The 24395-nt window shown below is 42.2% G+C and overlaps 1 protein-coding gene across 2 annotated transcripts in view; it reads right to left on the reverse strand.

Moving 5' to 3' along the window:
- Positions 1 to 3312: 3312 nt before the first annotated feature.
- Slc7a3 (solute carrier family 7 member 3) overlaps positions 3313 to 24395 on the reverse strand; it is a 57585-nt gene continuing 36502 nt past the window's right edge. The window contains exons 1-13 of one of the 2 annotated variants that reach the window (XM_070040276.1): positions 9293 to 9360; positions 8392 to 8446; positions 7848 to 8241; positions 6962 to 7120; positions 6600 to 6777; positions 6313 to 6425; positions 5973 to 6195; positions 5651 to 5790; positions 5452 to 5554; positions 4792 to 4958; positions 4435 to 4601; positions 3789 to 3897; positions 3313 to 3650 (exon numbers count right to left, since the gene is read on the reverse strand). In XM_070040276.1, the coding sequence (XP_069896377.1) occupies positions 3520 to 3650; positions 3789 to 3897; positions 4435 to 4601; positions 4792 to 4958; positions 5452 to 5554; positions 5651 to 5790; positions 5973 to 6195; positions 6313 to 6425; positions 6600 to 6777; positions 6962 to 7120; positions 7848 to 8217 (1860 nt within the window). In that variant the 5' untranslated portion in view covers positions 8218 to 8241; positions 8392 to 8446; positions 9293 to 9360 and the 3' untranslated portion in view covers positions 3313 to 3519. Of the gene's footprint in view, positions 3651 to 3788; positions 3898 to 4434; positions 4602 to 4791; positions 4959 to 5451; positions 5555 to 5650; positions 5791 to 5972; positions 6196 to 6312; positions 6426 to 6599; positions 6778 to 6961; positions 7121 to 7847; positions 8242 to 8391; positions 8447 to 9292; positions 9361 to 24395 lie in introns of those variants that run through there. The other variant, XM_070040277.1, reaches the window with a different exon arrangement.

The following is a 24395-nucleotide window of genomic DNA, read 5'->3' on the forward strand; positions in this document are numbered from 1 at the left end:
GCTCCATAGGAAATGGACTCATTACGTTGTTCATGTAACTGTAACTCCTCTGTACAGTATCTTTACAATAAAAACACATATTTACATTTTTAAAAAAGAAAAACAAAAGGTCTCTTGAATTTTCTTGCCTGGGCAGACCTTGTACCACAATCCTCATGTTCTCAGCTTTCCATGTAGATAGTATTGCAGGTATAATCTATTCGTGTACAGCTCAACAGAATATCTTGAAGATTTTTTCATATCATCTATTGGCGTATACACTTCTCTGTGTGTGTGTGTGTGTGTGCATTACTACTGAGTTACACCTCCAGTTATGAATTAATATGTTAGTATTTTAACTTATTAATTAGTTCCTTGATGTTCTACATTAGGTAGCTTCCAGGAACATAGGTCAGTGATAAACACATGCATAGCATATGTGAGACTCTGGATTCCATCCCCAGCATCCAAAAATATCTCCGTTAATAGCCTTGTGTTTGTGTGTGTGTGTGTGTGTGTGTGTGTTTATCTGTGTATAAATTGTGAAAATTCTTATAGGTGGAATTACCAGATCAAAAGAAATTTTTTTTAATTCTTAAATCAAACTGTCCTTCACAGAAATCACAAGGTGTACAACTCTGGGATTCTATTTACCATCACTATTCCAATGCCTGTCCTTAATTTCCTTTGCCAGATAAGAAGTCTATGAGGTTCTATGTCTATAAAGCAAGAACTGATATCTCATAGTTTTCTGGACTTATGTTTCCTTAATTGAGTAAAGTTGAGAATCTTCTTGTATTTGGTGGTTTATTTTGGTGGTTTATATTGTCTGAAAACTATATAATTTTTTGTTCATTTTTCTACCAGATTGCTCATCTTTCTATTGATTTGTAAGATGATACATATTGTGCTGAAAATATTTTTCAAAATTTTCAGTACTAAGGTTTGAACTTGGGGCCTTGTGCTTACTAGACATGATTTTTACCACTTGAACCACACCTCCAGACAAGCCCCATGACAGTCTCTTATCCACACAGCTTCTATGATATTGTACAACCTGAGTTGATGTCTGACTCTTCAACCTATCACTCTGGCCTAGTCCTATGTCCTAGTTCCAAGTTCTAATTGCTGACTTTCTATCTTCATCAATGTGAAGCTAAATTCTGGAGAACTGGAGCTGAATCTTTCTTCACACATTCTAATCCTCTTATGTTCACCTTAGGCTAACAATTTCCAACTTTATCCAGAATTTTCTTAAGAAATCTATACAACCCACTTCTTTGCTACCTTATATCCAAGTGACCAAAAGCCCCAGAGTATTTTCCCAACTGACCACAGTGCCCTCAAAGTAACTATTAGCAATGCTGCAGAGTGGCTAAAGAGCAAGCTCACTAATATCACAGACAGGTTTGTATCCTGGTCCTGATCTTTTGAAGTGTTGCAATTTAGGACATTTCCCTACTTACAACCTGTTCCCTGCCAAGTGCAGGTGACTCATGACTATAACCCTAGCTACTCAGGAGACTGAGATCTGAGGATATTAGTTCAAAGCCAACCCAAGCAAGAAATTCCCTGAGACACTTATATCCAACAAACCACAAGAAAACTGGAAGTGGTGGTGTGGCTCACAGTGGTAGAGCACTAACGTTAAGCAAAAGAGCTCAGGGTCAGTGCCGAGGCCCTGAGTTCAAGCCCCACAAGCAACAACAAAAAATACTTCTCCCTCCTCTACACAAAAAGACTACAATCCAGGCACCCATGGCTCCTACCTGTAATCCTAGCTACTCAGGAGGAATGTTTGTGAGACTACTTATCTTCAATTAACCACCAAAATGCTGGAAGTAAAAGTAGTGGCTCAAGTAGTAGAGTTCTAGCCTTGAGCAAAAAAGCCCAGGGACAGTACCCAAGCCCTGAGTTCAAGCCCCATAACTGACGAAATTAAAAAAAAAAAAAACCAACTACGATATCTACTTCATAAGGTTAGTAAAAGATTAAATACGATTTAAGGAGACTATCTGTGTAATTACTTAATAAATGATAGGCATGATCTCTCTAATACAGCTTAACCATGCTCCTAAAAAATGAAATGACCATCACCCATCTTGGAATCTTTGTGATTTCTGACCCTTTTCCTCCTTTCAAATACTATCCACTGACAACTTTGGAATTCCTTCGTGGGATGGACAAGGATAAGGTATGCTACCTTTCGTAGCCATAAGCATACTATTCATCGGCAACATTCAAATTAGATGTTATACCTCAGATAATCTTTTCCGTAGTTTCCTGCACACTGTGTGTAGATAACCAAGCCCCGCCCTCCCATCAGTCTACTTCTGCATAGAAAATATACAGGCCAAGCTTCTCCCATGCCTCCTCAGAAGTCCAGCAAGCCTGGATCATCTGTTTTTTAGCTGGATTTATCTGCTTCTCGCCCCATCTAGGTTGCCAGTTCCTCGTGAGTGCAGAGATTATGTTTTATTCATGTTTGTATCATCTGACCCTAGGATAGGGTTTAACACTTTACATATCTGTTGGACAAATGGATGAATGAATTCCAGGTCTGAGCACAACTCTGACCTCTAGTCCCGCACTACTCTAACAATCCATAGCCTTGCATAGGTACAACCCTTTACCAAAACCTCTTCCTCCTAACATTGCCAAACAACCAGCCAAAAGTTCTATTGCCCAGACAGTCACTGGATCTGGGGCTGATCCAGTGGGACCAGAAGAAAATAGTGTCAGTGTAGGCCCTAACCAATACCAGTGTTGAGATCAGATTCCACCCCCAAATCCCAGAGACAAGTATTGCAGTTTACTTATCCATAACTTAATCTTTAACAAGAAGAAAAATATATCTCAAGGTCATTCTTACACTAGGCTGTTTCCACGACCCTCTTCAAATTGGAATCTAGAAAGGACACCCAGGAACAGATCATTTTGTGGTGACTGGAGAAAAGACAAAAGACACTTCTCTGAAGTTCTTTAGTGTTTTTCTGCGAGTCCTGGGGCTTGAACTCAGGACTTAGGTGCTGTCCCTGAGCCTCTTTGCACTCAAGGTTAGTGCTTTACCACTTGAGCCACAGTGCTACTTCCAGCTTGTTCTCAGTAGAGATGATAGAGTCTCATGGACTTTGCTGCCTGGACTGGCTTCGAACTGTGATCCTCACATCTCAGCCTCCTGGTAGCTAGGATTACAGGGTGTAAGCCCCTGGCACCCAGAACCCCTCTCTAGTCTTAAAGACAGGCTCTACATCATCTGTGACTAGCATAGAACAGGACAGAGTTGGATTCTTTAATTTCCATTTTCTTTTAATATTTTTTCAAAGCCAGTAAGCAACTACAGAGACCATTTAAAAGTAGACAAATCTAAAAAAACGAGAGAGATGAGAGATGAAAAAGATACAGCCTTCACTCCATAATAAATGCAAGTTCTATCAGTACCCTCTAAGTAACAAGACATGGAGGATCAGCTCTCCATGGGGTCAAGGGTGCTCTTCATTATTGTGCAGGGGGACCAGATAGCACTTCAATAAGATTAGATCAAATGGACTGGATACAGGAACTGGTGAGATCAAGGTCTATAACCTGGGCTGTGCTCTTTGGTGGAGGTTGCTGCCTCTTAACCTCCTCAACACTGTGCCGGATCCCATAGCCGAAGTAGATAGTAAAACCTAGTGGGGAAAGGTAGTTGTGAGATGGGAGGTAATGACCTTCAGGAAAGGTTTACCAGACCTTTTACTGGAGGTCAATAAAGAAAGGTGTTGGAATAAGGCATACAACAGGCTTATTCTTCCCAACTGTGTACATACCAATCAGCATCCAGACCCCAAATCGGGCCCACGTACCAGCAGACATCTGCATCATAAGGTAAACATTGACAAAGATGCTCACTAGTGGGAGAAAAGGCACAACAGGTACCTGAAAACAAAGGAAAATCTTCATTGTGTATACCAGAATGGCCCATCTCATCCAGGCGAAAAATAAAAGGCAGAATTCAATGCCTACTCATACTATGTTTCAGTGCTATTCTTTTATTATAACTCATATGGGACTCTCCAAATATACTTTGGGTAAACTGATATGGAAAGCAACTAAAAAGGGTCAAGCAAAGAAGAAGTCTTGGGCTGGGCACTGGTGGCTCACACTTGCTATCCTAACTATTCAAGAGGCTGAGATCTGAGGATCATGGTTCAATACCACCCAGGGTAGGAAAGTCCATGAGATTTATCTCCAATTACCTGGCAAAAGGCAGAAGTGGAGCTGTGGCTCAAGTGGTTAAGAGCATCAGTCTTGAGCCCCAGGACAGGCACAAAAAAATAAAGACGTCTTGGCCTAGTTACCTCTTATCTTCCCTTTTGATCCAATAAAAAAATATCTATATACTTTATTAGATCACAGGAGTTTGGAGCCTATTATCCCAAGACAGGTTGGTAGGAGGAAAGAGATACCATTTACCTTAAAGTGAAGAGGAGCAGGGTTCTGTGGCTGTCTCCAGACAACCCCAGTGATTCCAGTAATGAGCAACAGGAGCAGCACAACCACGGTGGCCCACACTGGTTCTCCAGAAAGTAATGGCACTGTCCACTGATTCAGCACCAGGCAAAGAATAGTCAGCAGTAGAGCTTCAGTAGTCAAGTTAAGAGACATCAAAACATGAGATGAGAACAACATGCTAAGGTATCAGGTAGCCCATTCCTTTGGAGGTCACATTCTCTCTGGGCCTTCCCTCAACCATCAAATGCCACCACACATGTTCACCCCATCTGGCTGACCTCCTGAAAGCTACCCCCAAAGAAAGCTGTCACTGCTCACCAAGCAGTGAAGAACAAACATAGACAATTTGGCCAGAGAGTGGAGTCGGAACAGAGTTAATTGGGCAAAATAGATCCTGGAGGGTCAGCTTCTCTGCTTCACTTGTCTGCTCCTCCTGAATCTCTATTTCCTCTTCTTCTGTCTTTATCTTCTGGTCTGGTTGATATCTGTGGTATAAGTAAGAAAAGATGGCAGTTCTAAGAATAACATTTAACTATTATCTTTCTCCTAAGCAATTTCCTCATCAGCATTAGTGGTGGACACTCTTTGGGATGGAAAGGGATACTTGAATTCCTCAAGTTATTGACAAAATGGAGGAGGGAGAGGAGTAGTACATCCTCATCGATCCTCACCCAAGAATAACAACACAAATCAAAACCACCTTACAGCTGGGAGCCGGTAGCTCACCCCTATAATCCTAGCTACTCAGGACGCTGAGATCTGAGGATCGCAGTTCAAAGCCAGCCCGGGCAGGAAAGTCCGTTAGACTTTTCAATAAACCATTCACAAAACTGAAAAGTGGCAGTGTGGCTCAAGTGGTAGAGCACTAGCCTTGAGCTGAAGAGCTGAGGGACAGCGCCCAGGCCCAGAGTTCAAGCCCCATGAACAACAAGAAACAAACAAACAAAAAAAATCTTACATAGAGCCAGGAGATCTCACCTGAGGATGAGAACACAAATGGATACCAGAGAGTAAGCCAGCAGGGTTCCAATTGACATGAGGTCTACAAGATCGGTGAGTTTAAAGAGGAATGCCATGAACGCTTCAATTGGTGGGCAGAAAACCAAAAGAGAAAGAAAGGAATAACTAACCAAGTTAAAGAAATTCATGAAACCACAAAGAGGACTTTTTTTTTTACCTGCAATAATGCCAGAAACCACAGTGGCCAAGATGGGTGTATATGTACCACTGTGGACCCGAGCAAGGACATGGAACAGAAGACCATCCTCGGCCATTGCGTAGATCACCCGAGGCATAGGGAACATTGAGCCCAAGAGGCTGCAGGAGAGAATGGCCAGCCTGGTATGAGTTGACTTGAGGGATATCTTTCCAACCCTACACATTTTAGGTGTCTCCATGATCCCTCCACGACCCTTACAAGGGACATTTTATTGCCTACTATGAAATGATCTTACTCTGAGATCCTGGCCTGGGAGGACCTCAAACCATTTGTCACTGACCTAGTAGAAAGAGCACAGAGGGAGCCAACAGCCACAAGATAACGGGCAGGAGCCCATCCCACGTGGAGGAACGCCTCAGGCATAGGGCTTTCAGGCTGAAGCTGATAGTAAGGCATCAAGAGGGTGAGAGCTGAAGACACACCAAAATAGGCCAAAAAGCACACCGAGAGGGAGATCACGATGCCCATGGGGATGGAACGCTGTGGGTTCCGAGCTTCTTCTCCTGAACAAAAGGGCACAGCACAAAACTTCTGAACCAGGGAAGCAGATTGCTCCCCTATTACCCCCAATCTGCATGAAGCCTGAGCACCCAAGCCCCAGACAGAAGAGACAGTGTTACCTGTGGTGGCAATACAGTCAAAACCAACAAATGCATAGAAACAGGTAGCCGCTCCACGAAGAATCCCTTCAACACCAAAAGGCATGAATCCTCCAGCGCCCAGAGGGCCCAAGCTAGAGTGGGAAAGAGAATGGACAAGGTAAGGATATGTTGAGTCAACCCCTTACCTTTTCTCTAATGCCAAAGTACTTTTCTAGGTCTTCAATGCCCAACCAACCATTATTTCCCACCCCTTTCTGAATCCCTCTACTTTCCATTGTGTCAGCTCCCAAGAGAGGCTCTCTAACCTAGTAGTGTCATTGAGTCCAGCCTTCGTCAATGCATAGTCTTCTCCTGTGAGTTTCCAGTTTTGCAGGTTTCCCTTAATGAAGCCAGAGATGATGACAAAGCCGAGAACCAAAAGATTCACTCCTGTGAACACTTTGGTCACAAGGGCAGACTCACTAGCCCCTAGAGCCAGCAATCCTGTGGGGAAAATTCATTCAGGACCATGAGAAAGAGAATCCTCACTCCATGCTACCTTTTTCTACCTCTTTCTATGACAGATTCTTTCCTTCCCAGGGTGTCTACCTCTTTTCCATCACCACCTCCATCACACCCTTCACAGACCCAGGCCTTTCCCATCATTCTGCCCTACCCCTGGCCTCACCAGTGAGCAGCAACACAAGGCCCATAGCAAAGAAGTCTGGATATTCTGCAAGGACATTGGGCACATGTAGTGCAATGGTCCCTTTCAATGTCTGAGATATGTAGTTCCCGACCAAGTTGTCAAAAGTAGAACTCCAGGCCCGGGCCACACTGGCTGTACCTGATAAAGCAGAGGAGAAAATGTGGTTGGGGTCAAGATTCCTCCCTTCCCCACACCAATCCCATACAAATCCCTGCCATTGTCACCTATTTTTATCTTTTCTTTTTCATCATCATCTTCTTCTTCTTCCTTTTGTTTTTATTGTCAGTCATGAGGATTGAGGTCTAAACCTGAGCACTGTCCCTAATAGGCTGTTTTGCTCAAGGCTACCACTCTACCACTTTAAGCCACAGCGCACTTCCTGTTTTCTGGTGGTTAATTGAAGATAAACTCTCACAGATTCTCCTACCTGGGCTGGCTTTGAACCATAAGTCCTAGATCTCAGCCTCCTGAGTAACTAGAATTACAGGTGTGAGCCACCAGCGCCTGCTTGTTTTTTTGTTTTTTTTTTAAACAGAGTCTCACTATGTAGCCCAAACTGACCAGGAACTCTCAATCCACTTACCGCAGCTTCCTGACTTCTTGGACTACAGCATGCACCACCATATCCAGCTCCACCAAAACCAAAGCCAGTCACTTAATGAAGCCAACCCAGACAGAGATGAGTAGAATAAATAATTTCTCCACACCTTCAACTCTCCTAGACTCCCACAAATATGTACATTTAGGAGTACTGAAGTCATGATATTAAGAAGAAAGAATAATTAGCTTTACCCTTCTATCCAGATTTTCTGGCCCCAAACCGCTCCCCTCCTTCCCAGCTGACTGTGGCCCCCCACCATCTCACCGAGGACATAGGAGAGGATAAGGTTCCAGCCAGTAGTGAAGGCCCAGAGTTCACCAACAGTGACATAGCTGTAGAGATACGCAGAACCAGAATGGGGCACCCGGGCACCAAACTCAGCATAGCACAGCCCTGCCAACAAGGAGGACAGGGCGGCCACCAAAAAGCAGATCACAATGGAAGGTCCTGCTTTATCTTTGGCGACCCCACCAGCCAAGACATACACGCCTGCACCTAGTGTGCTGCCCACACCCAGGGCCACCAAGTCCAGAGTGCTCAGGCATCGGGCAAGGCGAGTCTCGGTCATGCTCGGATCCAATATGCGTCTCCGCATCAGCTTCTGACCAAATCTGCGAAGAGCCTGACACGACATTGTAGTTTGTAATGGAAGAGGATGCTGAAAAACAAGACCAAAAAAAAAAAGCCCTTCAATAGGGCTCATTATCCCTAAGCTCTAAAAGTGAATTACAAAACCCACTCCACCCAGAAAAAGAATGGAGGGGAGAGGGGAGAGGAGAATTACATGGACAAAAGCAAGCTCCTTTACCTCCAAACTGTTTTTCACCGGCAAGTAGAAATGATGCAAGTAGGGATTACAATACCTAGAAAGGTTTTTGGAAGGGCTAATTTCAGCAGAGGTATGTGAAATTCCCCTGTAGTAGTACAGTGGTGGGTACCTAGTAAGTTTTAAGACAATATTAGATTTATTCTTTCTTTGGCCAGGAACCTATAGAATTTATCCTAGACCACAACCCAGTAACTCTAAAACCTAGTATCTGTTCCCTAGCCTGTGACTCCTTAGGAATTCAAGCAGAGCTCAACTAACGAGAGGCCAGCAACTCTGGAAGAACCCCCTTCTCACGCCCAACACCCACGATCCTTTCAGTGCACGTCCCCTGAGCGAGAGACGTGGCTCTCAGATCGCCCAGGGGAGGGAACCGACGTCCGCTGCAGATTAAAAGTGACCCACCAGTTCAATTATTTCCCTCCTCAGCAAACCCGCACCGCTCAGCGGGTGCTGCCTTCGCCCAAGGGAGTAAGCAAATGTCCCCCCATTTCCTTTCGCCCCTCTAGTCTGACCTGTAATCATCAACTGTGAGGCGGAGCTTCTACATCTAAGATTTGGGAGACGCTGCCCGAGAAGGGCCCCAGAGCCCTTCTCTCCACGAGATGGCTCACAGTTCCCTCCCGTAAAGGTGAGGGAAGACCCCCACCCCACCCCCGCCCTCGACTCAGCTCTCAGTATTTTTTTTTTCCTGTTTCTATCTAGAAACAGTCTGGAGCTCGGGTGGAGATGGAAGCCCTGGCTTCCGGGGCTGGGGTCTCGCCAGCAACAGGTCATTGCCAGGTTGATGCAATTGCATGTGATGGTTGCAGGAAAACCCTAAGTATGCCAGGACCCACCCCGTCTCCCCCTCCAACACATGTGTCGGCCCCCGAAGGCTTACCAGAGAGCTGTGGCAAACCCAAGGAGTGAAGCAGCTCGGACTGGGTTTGGCGAGGCTGACTTAAACCGAGTTGGGTTGGGGATGCTGAGTTCGGCTGCTCGGGCTTCAATACTGCTGCTTGGGGTCGTTGCGCGCCAATCGCCCCTTATATGCACCAGGAGGCGGAGCCAATACGTCATGGGATCCCACCCCCTGTCCTCCTCCCTACACATAACACACATCACACAACACAAAACACACAACACACGCGCGCGCGCACACACACACATGCACACACTTCGGCTTTGTAATAAGGAATTCGTGGACCCCAAGACTGTTTCCCACCCGCAACAACAAACCTGGTATGTGGAGGAGCGAGAAAGGGACAAGGCACAGCCTTTACCAATTTGCCTTGTTCGTTGTCTGAACAGGACAAAAAAGAGCTCTCTGGCCAGATGACCACCCCCTCCTCGGGATTTTTTGTACCTTCATGCCAAATTAGAATCAGTGATTTGTGGGGGGGAGGGCTTTAGGAAGGGGAAACAATGGATAAAGGGGATTAGATATCTGCCTAATGGGTGGAAGGGGCAAATGGCACCTAGAGTCTCCATCTCACTCATCCTCAGCCTTCCTTAGCTTACTTCGCTCCAGGAGGGACCCCCACCCTCCCATTAAATCTTTTCCAATGCAGATAGCAGTTAGCCACGAGCAATGGGAAATGCAAAGTGACCTTAACCTTTGGAGAGAGAGATAAACAGTAGCCAGGGCGAAACAAAGGCCCTCTCTGGACAACAAGCAAGCTTGGAAAAGTTCAAACCTGTATGTCCTCATACATTGCATGCGATGTACTGGACAAACAGAGCATGAAGGAGCGCTAGAGTTCATGAGATTATCCCCACACACACACACATTAAGTATTCTTTTTTAAAAAGTAATCTTAGTTGTAATTATGAAGAAAACATCTTGTGATCCTACCCCTTCTGACTGCTTACTTCATCACTACTCTTGGCTTGTTAAGTTAGGCTAATAATGACAAGGTGGCTCTAATGTTCAGGACTGACTCTATGCAGAGCAGTCCTTCAGGACCACTGGGGTGCAGATCCTGTAGTCTGAGTCATCCATTGCTCACAGAGCTCCTGCACCTAAAATGGAGGATAAGATTACAGGGGCTCTGGGAGGAGGGGGAAAGTGTTGGAATTAATTAAGTGGGAAAACTTAAGGTGACCAGCCTATGTAGCCACCAAGGTCATAGAATCTCACAAGATGAACCTTTTGTTTTGTTTTCTTTAGTGCTGGTAGAGGGCTTGAACTCAGAGCCTCATATTCTCACTTTTTTCATTCAAGGCTGGCACTCTACCACTTGAACCACACCTCTACTTCTGCTACTTGCTGGTTAATTGGAAATAAGTCTCAAGAATTTGACTGCCAGGGTTGGTTCTACTTCTCAGATCTCAGTCTCTTGAGTAGCTAGGATTTTCTTTTTTTTTTTTTTAATCTTGGGTCCAGTCGTGGGGCCTGAACTCTAGGCCTGGGCGCTGTCCCTCAGCTCTTCAGCTCAAGGCTAGCGCTCTACCACTTGAGCCACAGCAGCACTTCTGGCTTTTTTCTTTTTGCTTATGTGGTGCTGAGGAATCGAACCCACGGCCTCATGCATGCAACGCAAGTGCTCTACCACTGACCAACCACCTTCCCAGCTCCAGTAGCTAGGATTTATAGGTGTAACGTACCTGTGCCCAGCTACAAAACATTTGTTGTTTTGCTTTGGTTTGGTATTAGTATTCCACTCATCTGAGGATTAATAGGCTTCATTCTAACCAAAAATAGATCAACAAATAATTCTAAAATGATAGATCTTTAACTTCCAAAACAATAGATCTTTAAATTTAGTACTTAGAACAGTAAGCATTGTCCTAAAGATCAAATGTAACTCAGTAAACCTCCATTTTCCCTGGAACAAGGATTCTGCCCCATTGGCTGGTTCTCAGGAGGGTCTTAATGCTTCAGAGCTTTCCTCCCCCACAGCCACTTCACAGCAATGTAGGAATCCTTGAATACAGGAAAGGCTGAACCACCTGCTAGGCTTTAATGACTTATTTTTGCCCGGATGAGGCAGACCAAACCTGAGATAATAGACTATCTGACTGCCAACATTCACTTCCAAACCAGCTGAACCAGCTGTGATATGTTCATTATTTGGACCATTTTAACTATACATAACTTCTCACCTCCTTCGCTCAATTCTGAGGCTTGCTTGAAATCACTTCATGGAGACTGCAGCTGATTGTGGTAAATTTCCAGTAACACAAGGGCTACACCAACATTGTGACTCTGCTCTAGGCTAGCACTCTACCTCTGGAATCATATCTCCAACAACCCCCCTGCTCAGTTCTCACCCTCAACTGATGTGGTTATGATGCATACAGCAAAATAGATAATGATTTCATATCACTTGTACATCAATCATTAATCTCATCTACATCTCTAGATCCTGATGTCTCTATAGTGTATCTTCTAGCAATATTAAATATGCAATTCTAACAATGCTAAAATATTGGAGGATGGACACTACACTCTTTTTAAAAGAAAATGCGGCTGGGCGCTGGTAGCTCACACCTGTAATCCTAGCCTGATATCTGAGGATCGAGGTTCAAAGCTGGCCTGGGCAGGAAAGTCCATAAGACTCTTATCTCCAATTAATCACAGAAAAAGCCATAAATTATGCTGTGGCTCAAATGATAAAGTGTTAGCGTTGAACAAAAAAGAGCCCAGGGACATCACCCAGACCAGGAGTTCAAGCCCCAGTCTGGCAAAAAAGGGGGCAGGGGTGGAAAGAGAAAATGCAGTGCTAAGGATGGCACTTTTGGCTTTTCATTTGCTAAAGCTGAACCACTTAGCAGCCCCATGCCTTCAGGTCCATTTTACTGAGGACTAAGCTGGGGTCCAGAGAAATTACTTGTCTGATACCACACCATAATTCTAGCTGATCACCTTTCTGGATAAAATCTAACCTGATAAAATCTTACCTGTTGAATTTCAAAGACACTTCCAATAGGTATTATGCCTCATTTAAATGCACAAGAAGGGAAGGCAGGCAGCTAGCAAAGACAAACCAGAAAGAGCACATACCACAAGTTAGGTCCTTTCAGACTAAGAGTTACAAGGAGAACAGAGAGGAGTTGAACAATTTAGAAATGATCACACTAGGGCTGGGATATAGCTCAGTGGCAAAACACTTGCCTAGGAATTGCAATATCCAGGGTTTGATTCCCCAGTATTATAAAATGGGGGGAGGAGTAAAAAAAAAAAAAAGAAAGAAATGATCGTACTTGTCAGACCCATTGTGTATGTGGCCCAATCAGGTCTTATGCATGCAAGGGGCAAATAAGTTGTGAAGGTATGGTTCTCTTCTACCTGATATCTTGGATTAAGGATGCACCCAAAGGTCCTTGTTTATTTTACCAATACACAAAGAATATGCTATCTGTGAATTTAATTCTAAATCCTTTTAGAAGTAACTGGTGTTTTCAACTAACTGAAGCTTCACCTAGGCTTAAAGTAGACATTGGACTAGGGTATAACTCAGTGGTAGAGCACTTACCTTGCATATGTGAGATTCTGGGTTTGAATCCCACCACTGCAAATCAAGGTTTATATTTATTGAGCACTATGTATAATAGCTAATATAACAATGAAGTACTTCCAAAGGAAAACGCAAAATCCTTGTCCTCTTTGTCTTAATAATCTAAAGAAATTAAACATCTATAACATAATTCAAATGAGAAATTAGGAGTACAGTGTTTGGAATTATGCTTTGGTTAAATTGCCACCTCAGCCACTGTGGTCTCAAGCAGATTACCAACATCTCTGGATTTAACAGATATATTTCACAAAGCTGATGTGATACATAAGTGAGATTATGAAATCAAGTCTCCTTGCCTGATCCATGGAAAGTATTCGATAACAATTTAATACAAATTCTGAATATATATTAGTGTATATAATGATTTAACTGCTTACATTTTGTGATGATAGGGTTATGTAATTAATTGAACTACTGATAATATAAATGTTCAAGACAGGATGACAGTACAGATTGGAATGAATAGAGAAGGCCTCTTCATTTGTAAGGGGTTGAGAAGGAAGAGTGGTAGAGACATATCTGAGCCTTGAAGAATGTGGGATGGCTCAGTTTTGGATCTACAGAGATTCAGGAAGCAAGGGACAAATATGAAGAATCACATAGCAAGTACAATGTGTGTCAGGAAGCAATGGAAAATAAGGTTGGAAAAATGGATGACTCTCCTTGGAATAACACATATAGTAAGTATATTAGCCAATAATTCCAAGGTTGGTTCCCTTGGCAACAGTCCTATCTGGAAGCTATTCTGGAGACCCTACTCAACAGTCATTCTTTAATACAAAAAGACACTTATCCACTTTGGAGATTCCAAGGATTTTAGGAATTAGATGCCAGGAAATTGGACTTGAAACCAAATATATGCATCTTCTAAATCACAACATAAAAGAGATAAAAACTATGTGCCACAAAGTTCATTCCTTTAAAGGTGTAAATTCAGTAAGTTTTAGAATAGTTTAGAGTTGTACATCCATCACTACAATCAATTTGAGAATATTTCACCCCCTCCCACCACAAAAGAAAGTCTATACCTATTCCCAGTAGTCCTTAACTCCCTTGAAGCAGATTAGCTTTAGGGAAAGGATACTAAAATCAGTCCTCAATCCTAGTCACACCCTAGAAGATACCCAGGAGTCCTATCTCCTTCCTAGTACCTCCCAGGCCACTCCTCCTTGGCAAGTCAAGTGATCAGTCTGAAGTTAGTCCTTCTCCCTAGAAGTAGAAAATCTCCAGGCTAGTTCTGACCAAACCGAGGTTGAACTTTGTGCAATCCCCACATATGGTTTCACTCATTTGTGTTACATCTTATACATATACTTAAAACTATGGTACAGCAACCTTGTACATACACAAATCACCCTTCCAAACATCTGCCAAGTCATGAGCCTTTATTTCCCTAAGATCAGCCCATTGTCATTACTATGAATGCCTCCCATATTCCTCAAACTATAAAAAACTGAAATTCTTAACTCCTTGTTTGTTCTTGAGCATCTTAGCTTGAGCCTACTGTTTCCATGAATAGTGTCCTCTCTCCCTCCCTCCCCTGCCTCTCTCTCCCACTTTACTTTTCTTGTGTTTGTGCTTTCCCCAATTCTTTGTTGGAGATACCAAGAATCTGAGCTCTTCATCTCTGAGACAGACTATCCACTGGTAACACCCTTTACCCCAGCATTCTGCAATCATAAACCTACTTCCCATCTCTGTAAATATGCCTAGATACAAAGTTCTAGTTTCACAGAACTGTGAAGGTCTAATATATGACATGATAATGATAACATAAATATACTAATTACCTTGATTGTGGTGAGCATTCCACAATATATGCATATATCAAAATGTTATATATCATATATCTTATATAGGTATACTTTGTATTGAGCAATTATACCTCAATAAAATCAGGACAAAATTAAGAAAATGAATGAGTAATTCTGGTATGAAAGAAAAAAAATCACCATTTTATACTCACCAAAGTATTAACTGATTCAGACATCCGTAGGTGTTGAAAAACCCAATATTCAGATGATCTCAAAGTATAACCCTGTAGATTATGTATTTATCATAAGGGAAAGTCTCCTTAATTCATTTTCTATTTATGTTATAACAAATGTCTGCAACCCCCCTAACTGCTAAAAACAGCACAAACAGATCTCATATTTTTGTGTGTGTGCCAGTCCTGGGTCTTGAATTCAAGGCATGGACACTGTTCCTGAGCTTTTGTGCTCAAGGCTAGTGCTCTACCACTTGAACCACAGCTCTACTTCCAGCTTTTCGGTGGTTAACTGGACATGAGTGTCACCGATTTTCCTGCCTGTGCTGGCTTTGAGACAGGAACCTCATATCTCACATTCCTGAGTAGCTAGGAATAGAGGTATGAGCCATCAGCACCCAGCAGATTCCACATTCTATGAAGCTCAGAAGTCCAGCACTATGTAGTAGTACTTTTCTCAATGGGCTAAAAGCAGCCAAAGTATTTGCAGGTATATGAATCTACTTCCAAACTCATGTCAGTTGATAACAGAATTAATTTCAATGAAGTTAAACTGAGATTCCTGGTTCCTTGACCATGTGGTCTTTCCATCTTTTTTATGTATGATACCACAGCTTCAACTGAAGAGCCTGTACATTGTTCTTCAGCTTTCTCCACTCAAGGCCAGCATTCTACCACCTGAGCCACAGCTCTACTTCCAGCTTTGGGCTGATTAATTGGAGATAAGAGTGGACCAGACTTTACTGACTGGGCTGGCTTTGAACCATGATGCTCAGGTCTCAGCCTTATGAGTGGCTAGAATCACAGCTGTGAGCCACCAGCACCCAAACGGTCTCTCAATGTTTAAGCCACAGGGACTCAACTTTTTCCTGCTTTGAGTCTTCCCCTTTTCCACTTTTCTTTTTTGTATTAGAGATTGAATACTAAGCATGTGTTCTACCACTGAGCTACTTTTCATCCCTGTTCTACTGTTCTTTGTGTACTATTACTCCTGAGGCTTAAAGTCCAGACCTGGGTGCTGTCCCTGAGCTTCTTTTGCTCAAGACTATCACTCTTATCACTTGAGGCCTAGCTCCACTTCCAATTTTTTTTTTGTAATTTGTCAGAGATATAAATTTCCTAGACTTTCCTGCCCTGGCTGGCTTCAAATCATGATCTGTATATCTCAGTCTCCTAAGTAGCTAGAATTGCAGACATGAACCACCAGCACCTAACAAATTTCTTTTTCCACCCTTAGGTTGGAGACTGGAACTCAAATTCAGTACCTGATGCTTTTGCTTATTGGCTAGCACTTTACCCTCTGAATCATGCCTCCAACTTCCCTCTTTCTTTAAGGGGTTATGTAATTATATCAATGATAATCTTCTCTTTTTTGTTGCGGTTGTTGTTTTTTGTTTGGTTTAGTTTGGATTTTGAAATAGGGTCTTGCTATGAAGCTCAGGCTGGCCTCAAATTCATGATCCTTTGGCTTCAGACTCTAAGTTACAGACTCCACAGTTACAGGCATGACTCACCACATCCATCTTCCTATATTAGCATCAGCTAATTGGTAACCTTAATTGCCTCTGCAAAGTCCTTTTATACCAGATAGCATAACAAATTCACCATTTCAACAACTAGGAAGAAGGTAATAGGGGCTGAAATTGTTCCTATGACTGCACATTTACAATGGAAAGACCCAGTATTTCACTGTATTTTTGGTGCTAGGGATGGAACCCAAGGTGTCATGTATGCTAAGCCCTACCCCCAGATCCAGTGGAAACCACTTTTACCAAGTGATCAAGTGACTAGAAAAATCAAAAACATTTTATGCCTCCAGAAGATATGCAGTGAGATACATTTTTGCAAAAAAAAATGTTTTAGCTTGAATCCAATTATGAGGAAATAACTAGATAAGTCCAAAGTGTGAAAACTTCTACAGGAAAAAGTCAATTATAGAACCCAGAAACAAAGAGAGGAAGGGGAAGAAAAGAAAGAAAGAAAGAAAGAAAGAAAGAAAGAAAGAAAGAAAGAAAGAAAGAAAGAAAGAAAGAAGAGAGAGAAAGGAAAAAAGGAAGGAAGGAAGGACGGAAGGAAGGAAGGAAGGAAGGAAGGAAAGAAGGAGCGGGGGGAGACACAGAGAGATTTGGGATGCTGAAATTTTGGGCTACTAAAAACAGAAAATGTAGACAATTATGCTCAAAGTCCAAGCTGCCTGTAATCCTAGCTACTCAGGAGGCTGAGATCTGAGGATCACAGTTCAAAGCCAGCTCAGGCAGGTAAGTCTTTCAGACTCATCTCCAGTTAACCAACAGAAAACCGAAAGTGGTGCTGTGGCTCAAGTGGTAGAGCACTCACCTTGAGCTGGAGAGCTGAGGGACAGAGCCCAGGTCCTGAGTTCAAGTCCCACAACTGACAAAAAAAAAAAGAAGTGGTATATACTCTGCCACCATTTACCAGCTACATGTACTCATTATGTGTGTGATGAGTCACACCCTTCACAACAGGTACCTTCTTTCTACCTCTCCACAATGCTCATGACTTGTAATCCTTTGAAGTTCATTTCTACAAACAAATTTGACGTCTTTTTTTATTCAGTACTTCAGGTCTTTCACATAGTTCTTATATTAAACGTGAAAAACTGTGATGCCATTTTCATTAAGTTCCTTTCTTTCCTGTGTATGTCACTGGCAGAGATTCCTCATGGAATGCCTCTAATCCCATGTTACCCAGAAGCCCTGTGGTTTTAATTGCACAATTTCGCACAGCTGGGTGAGTTTTAGAAATGCATATGTTGCCTTAGAGCTGAGCTGACTATCTCATTCCAGGAAAACAATTTTGTTGACATTCTGGATTGAGATCACAATAAATTCATCAATTTATTTTAAGAGAGCTAATTATTCTGATATTCAATTCTATTCAGAACCAACAAAAAGGGCTGGGAAGGTGGCTCAGTGGTAGAGCCCTTGCCTTGCATGTCTGAGGCCCTGGGTTCAATTCCTCAACACCACATAAGCAAAAACAAAAAAGCCGAAAGTGGCACTGTGGCTCAAGTGGTAGAGCATTTGCCTTGAGCTGAAGAGCTGAGGGACAGCGCCCAGGCCCAGAGTTCAGGACCCACGACTGGACCAAAACAAAAACAAAAACAAAAACAAAAAAAACAGAACCAACAAAAAAAGTTTCCTATTTCATAGTTAAATTGTACAGTTTTTGTTAGATCATATATATATATGCACATATATATATATTAGTCATTGAGTTTACTTAAAACACTATAACACATATATTTCTTATAGTCCTTCATAGAATCTCCTTTATTATCTTTTGTAATTGCTATAGATTTGTGTATATTTCTGGAAGAAATTTGACAATGACTCATTTTGTAACCCAAACTCCACTTAGCACTTTAGTGACCACTCCATAACTTGCTGACATGCCAAAAGAAATATATTCAAAGAGCAGGAATGTCCCAAGGATTTTGTATAAACAAAATGCTTTGCTACAACAATGTTATGGTCTGAGCTGGGCTGGGCTGAATCAATGAGCTATAGAAATAAACTCACCCTACAATCATAATTCCTAATAAATAACCTGTATAACCCACTTAAAATCCTTCTTTTTTACTGTTCAAACAACGCTCTGAGCTGGGCATTAGTGGCTCATGTCTGTAATCCTAGCTAGTTAGAAGGGTGAGATTTGAGGATCTGGTTCAAAGTCGGCTGACACAGAAAAGTCCAAGAGACTTATTTCCAGTTAACCAGCAAAAAGACAAAAGTGGAGCTGTGGCTCAAGTGGTAGAGTGCCAGTCTTGAGTAAAAAAGCACAGAGACAACATCTAGGTCCTATCAAAGTCCCAGTACCAGCATACCCTAAAAGGACCCTCTAAATTCTTCTGAATGGGACACATTCTGGTTTCTCTTGGAATCTATGTATTCAAATTGCAATTCTAAGACCTCAAGCAATGTTCTTGTACCACATCATCTGAGTCACTTTGCATGACATTTCCTCTTATCTAGAGAATACTTAGGCATTCAACCATGTCAACTGCAAATATTTTTTATCTCCTCTCTTCAAATATTGATTCTTATTACTTCTGTTTCAAATCTCATTGCACTAATCAGAGCACCCAGCCAATATTAAATAATAATGGCAATAATAGGCATCTCTATTTTATTTTCAATTTAAAAGGGCATGATTATTGTTTTGGGAGTCTCTTTAGCACATGAGGAAAACATCCTATTTATATTTTTTAAATTATTAAGAAGAGATGGTTCTGACATGTTCCCTACAAAGTATTTTCTTTCATTTTCAATCCTCTCTTTTCAGTTTGACATTCTGTGAGCTGCACTGAATGGTTAGTTTTTCCCCCACATTCTTTCTTTTATCCAAAATGCCCTTGCCTAAAATTACACAGGATCTGTCTTTTCTCTTTTTTTCAATTATTTTCTTCATTTTTAATTTATTTTATTTTATTGCTATTATAAATGTAATATACAAAGGGGTTACAATTACATGTTAGGTAGTGAGCATAGGATCTTTCTTTATGATAAGTGACAGATATCTACCACAGACTAATATAGGTAATAAAAGGGGGGACTTTATGTGGCCTCATAAGTATGGGAAGTGAAAGGAAATATCTCACTTCTTATTTTTATATATATTTTAATGAGTAAATAACAATTGCATTGAGGAGTTTCACTGTTATTTACATACTTTGGTAACATGTATATTGATCAAATTTGCTCTATTACCTTATCTTTTCTCCACACTTTTAAAACAATTTTTAACAAGTTTCATAATCCTGATTTGTATGAAGTACTTCAACCATCTTCACCCTCCCTCCCTTTCTCTTTAGCCTCATTCCTCCCTGTTTCTACTCTTGAGTGTGTGTGTGTGTATGTGTGTGTGTGTGTGTGTGTGTGCGCGCGCGCGCACGCACGCGTGTGGGCACAGGTGCACCCACCAGTACTAGAGCTTGAACTCAGGGCCCCGTGCTCGCTCTTGGCTTTTTTGCTCAAGGCTGTTGCTCTACGACTTGAGCCACAACCCCACAGCTGTCTTTTTGCTGTGCAATTGGAGATAAGAATCTCAGGGACTTTCCTGTCTGGGCTGGCTTCAAACTGTGATCCTCAGATCTCAGCCTCCTGAGTAGCTAGAATTACAGGAATGAGCCACCATTGCCCAGTTTCATTCTTTTTTTTAATTTCTAGATTCCACATACAGAGAAACCATTGATATTTGTCTTTCTCAGTTTGGTTTATTGCGCTTAACATAATGATTTCTAGTTCCATTTTCCTACTTTGGGAGACTGGTCCCATTGAAAGAGAAAAACAGAGCCAACACTGAAGAGACTGAGGATGAAGGATTCTAAGTATAAGGCACACCTAGATAGAATACATAGTGAGATCTTGTCTCAAAAAAAATAAGTATGGGGGCTGGGAAGGTGGCTCAGTGGTAGAGCACTTGCCTTGCATGCCTGAGACCCTGGGTTCGATTCCTCAGCACCACATAAGCAAAATGAAAAAAGCCGCAAGTGGCGCTGTGACTCAAGTGGTAGAGTGCTAGCCTTGAGCTGAAGAGCTGAGGGATAGTGCCCAGGCCAAGAGTTCAGGCCCCATCACCAGACCCCCCCCCCAAAAAAAACAAACGTGTTTTAAGTTCAGCATCTTCTCAGGAAGGGAATTTAGACATTAAAGTAGGGGCCAAATAAAAGTTTTTAGAGGGACATTTATGAGTAGTAAATGGTTGTATTATCATTATTTTGATCTAATCCATGATTTTAAGGTAAAAAATAAAAAGGTTGTTAGCCAGGCAATTGTGTCTCATACCTATAATCCTAGCTACTGAGGAGGCTGAAGATCTGAGGATCATTGTTCAAAGCTAGCATAGATAGGAAAGTCTGTAAGACTCTTATCTTCAATTAACCACCAAAAAACTATAAATGGAGCAGTGATTCAAGTGGTACAGCATTAGCCTTGAGTGATAAAGCTAAGGGACAGCAACAAGGCCCTGAGTTCAAGCTCCGGTACAAACATACACACAAAAGTTGTTTGGCCTAGGAATGTACCTTGTATACATCCTAGCCCATGTGTGTACCTTGGCTTTGATCTCCAAATACAATACAGGAAAAAGTTTTCCATCATTTTACTTGAAAGTGACCTAATTCAAATAATTCTACTAGTACCTATAATTGAACAATTGATGCCAATTTTGTCTTTCCTTGTCTTATTTATTGTTAGGAATTGAACATAAGCCTTTGAGGATACTCGGTAAGCACTGTCATAGTGAGCTACATTCATAGCACTTTTAAAAAAAAAGGCCTGGGAATGTGACTTAGTGGTACAGTGCTTGCCTACCATTCATGAAATCCTGAGATTGATTCCTCAGTTCCACATAAACAGAAAAAGCCAAAAGTGGTACTGTGGCTCAAGTGGTAGAGTGCTAGCCTTGAGCAAAGGAGGCTCAGGGTCAGTGCCCCAGGACTGGCAAAAAAATTAAAAAACAAGTTAAAAAATATTTTTAAAAATTTGAGACAGAGTCTAAGTTGACTAAGATGGCCTCAAATTTGGGAACCTTTTGCCTCCATCACTTGAGTGCTAAGATTACAAGCATGTACCACTACATTTACCTTGGTGTAATATACTTTTTTAAGTATCCAGAACTCACTCTTCTCCTTTGGTTATTTTTAAATTTTTATGATCATAAACAATGCTTCAATGAATATGAAATGATATTCTTTGGGGGTAAGGGGGTAGGTACTGTACTGGATTTGAACTCAGAGCCTCGTGCTTGTACAGCTTGCTTGCTTACCTCACACTCTACTCCAAGTTTCACCTCCAGCCCTGCATTTTTTGCTGATTATTTTGGAGATGGAGTCTCGAAGACTTTTCTGTCTGAGCTGGCTTCATACTTTGATCCTCCAACACTCAGCCTCCCAAGTAGTTAGTAGTAGATTACAGATGTGAATCACCAGCACCTTGATAGAAAGTGGATATTCTGGGCTGGGAAGGTACCTCAGTGGTAGAGCACTTGCCTTGCATGCCTGAGGCCCTGGGTTCGATTCCCCAGCACCACATAAGCAAAAAGAAAAAAGCTGGAAGTGGCGCTGTGGCTCAAGTGGTAGAGCACTAGCCTTGAGCTGAAGAGCTGAGGGACAGCGCCCAGGCCCAGAGTTCAGGCCCCACGACCGGACCCAAAAAAAAAAAAAAAAAGAAAGTGGATATTCTGAGCTGGGCACCAGTGGCTCACACCTGTAATCCTAGCTATTCGGGTCACTGAGATCTGAGGATTGAAGTTCAAAACCAACCAGGACAGGAAAATCCATGAGACTCTTAATTGCCCAAAAATAAAGCTGGCAGTGGTGCTGTGGCTCACGAGGTAGAGAGCTAACCTTGAACACAAAAGCTCAGAAACAGTGCAGAGGCTCTAAGTTCAAGCCCCAGGACTGGCAACAGAAAAAAGTTGTAGACTTGAGTAGCTGGCAGTGCTGGTGATAACTACATACCCTACAAGGTATGTTTAGCCTATCCACTTCTAGATTATATTCTCCGGCACTATAATGTCTGTATTGAGAGCACGTTGGAATATATATACCTGGTGAACACGGCTCAGGAAAGGAAGCTTTACAAGTTGCAAAAGAGAGCCAGGCTGTAGTGGCCCAGACCTGTAATCCTTGATACTCAGGAAGCTGAGATATGGGGTTTTCAGTTAAAAGCCAGCCCAGACAGGGAAGTCTATTGAGACTTTTATCTCCAACTATCCACCAAAAAGCCAGAAGTGAAGGTGTAGCTCAAGTGGTAGAGCACTGATCTTGAGCTCAGGAACAGCACACAAGCCATGGTTTGTTTGTTTGTTTTCACCTGCCAGTCCTGGGGCTTAAACTCAGGACCTGGACACTGTCCCTGAGCCTCTCTGTGCTCAAGGCTAGTATTCTACCACTTGAGCCACAGCACCACTTCCAGCTTTTTTTTGTTTGTTTGTATGGTACTAAGGAATTGAACCCAGGGCTTCATGCATGCTAGGCAAGCACTCTACCACTAAGCTACATTCCCAGCCTTCAGGCCATGATTTTAAGCCCCAGAAATGACACCAAAAAGGAAGAAAATAACAGGGTGTCAGTGGCTCACACCTGTAATCCTAGCTACTCAGGAGGCTGAGATCTGAGGATCGCAGTTCAAAGCCAGCCTCGGCAGGAAACTCTGAGAGACTCTTATCTCCAAATAAACCACTCAGAAAACCAGAAGTGGCGTTGTGGCTTCAGTAGTAGAGCACTTACCTTGAGCTGAAGAGCTGAGGGATAGTGCCCAGGCCCAGAGTTCAAGCCCCATGACCAACAACAACAACAAAAAGAACAAGAAGAAGAAAATATGGATACACATTGCAATATAGGTGAAATTTTAAGAGTTTGTTATAAAAAATAAGTTAGTAACAAAAGGAAAAAAGTTTGTAGTCAGATTCAGAGAAGAAAGCACTGGGAACTGACGGCTCATGTCTATAATCCTAGTTACTCAGAAGTCTGAGATCAAAGCCAGCCCAGGCATACAAATCTGAGGTTATTTACTATTTATTATATTTTCAGAGTGAAATATTATTTTGTGATTCATTTTTCATAAATTTCAGATTAATTGAAATATGCTGTCATAAAAATGTAATTAATAACTATGTACACTTTTATATCTATAACATAATTTCTTTTTCTGGGTCAAATAGAAATATAAATCATTTCAGCAAATGTTGCTAGGTTGCCCTCTTTTTGAGCTTCTAGTAGTAAGATTAGAGCATCTATTTCTTCATGCTCTGGCCATCATAGTGTATTATAAAACCTTTCAATCTTTGTTAACTTTTTTATTGTAATAATCCTGCACAGAGGGGTTACAGTTAAATGAGTAAGGTAATGAGTACATTTCTTGTCAAACATTGTTACCCACTCCTGTTAATGTTATTATATAAAGAATTTTGTGTAGCCTTGGGGATTGAACCCAGAGCCTTGCACTCACTAGGAAAGTGCTCTACCCCTTCAGTTATACTGCTAGTTGTGAAAAATGGGTTTAAAATGGAGTTTTAATCTGTAGTTTGGTTTTTTTTTTTGGGTCCGGTCGTGGGGCCTACACTCAGGGCCTGGGCGCTGTCCCTCAGCTCTTCAGCTCAAGGCTAACGCTCTACCACTTGAGCCACAGCGCCACTTCCGGCTTTTTTCTTTTTGCTTATGTGGTGCTGAGGAATCGAACCCATGTATGCAAGGCAAGCGCTCTACCACTGAGCCACCTTCCCAGCCCTGTAGTTTTCTTATTATGAATAACACTTAAATATATTTTTATAAGATCAGCTTCCTGGACCTGAGTTCAGCTGCAGGACTTGCACATGAGCGCACGCACGCACACACATACACACATACACACACACACACACACACACACACACAGAAGCATGCACACACATGCACCTCCCATACACACACAGAGAGCTGGGCACTGGTGGCTCATACCTATAATCCTAGCTACTCAGGAGGCTTAGATTTG

This window comes from Dipodomys merriami, unplaced genomic scaffold, assembly GCF_024711535.1.
Source record: "Dipodomys merriami isolate MVZ:Mamm:240054 unplaced genomic scaffold, mDipMer1.0.p SCAF_3, whole genome shotgun sequence".
Classification (NCBI taxonomy): domain Eukaryota; kingdom Metazoa; phylum Chordata; class Mammalia; order Rodentia; family Heteromyidae; genus Dipodomys; species Dipodomys merriami.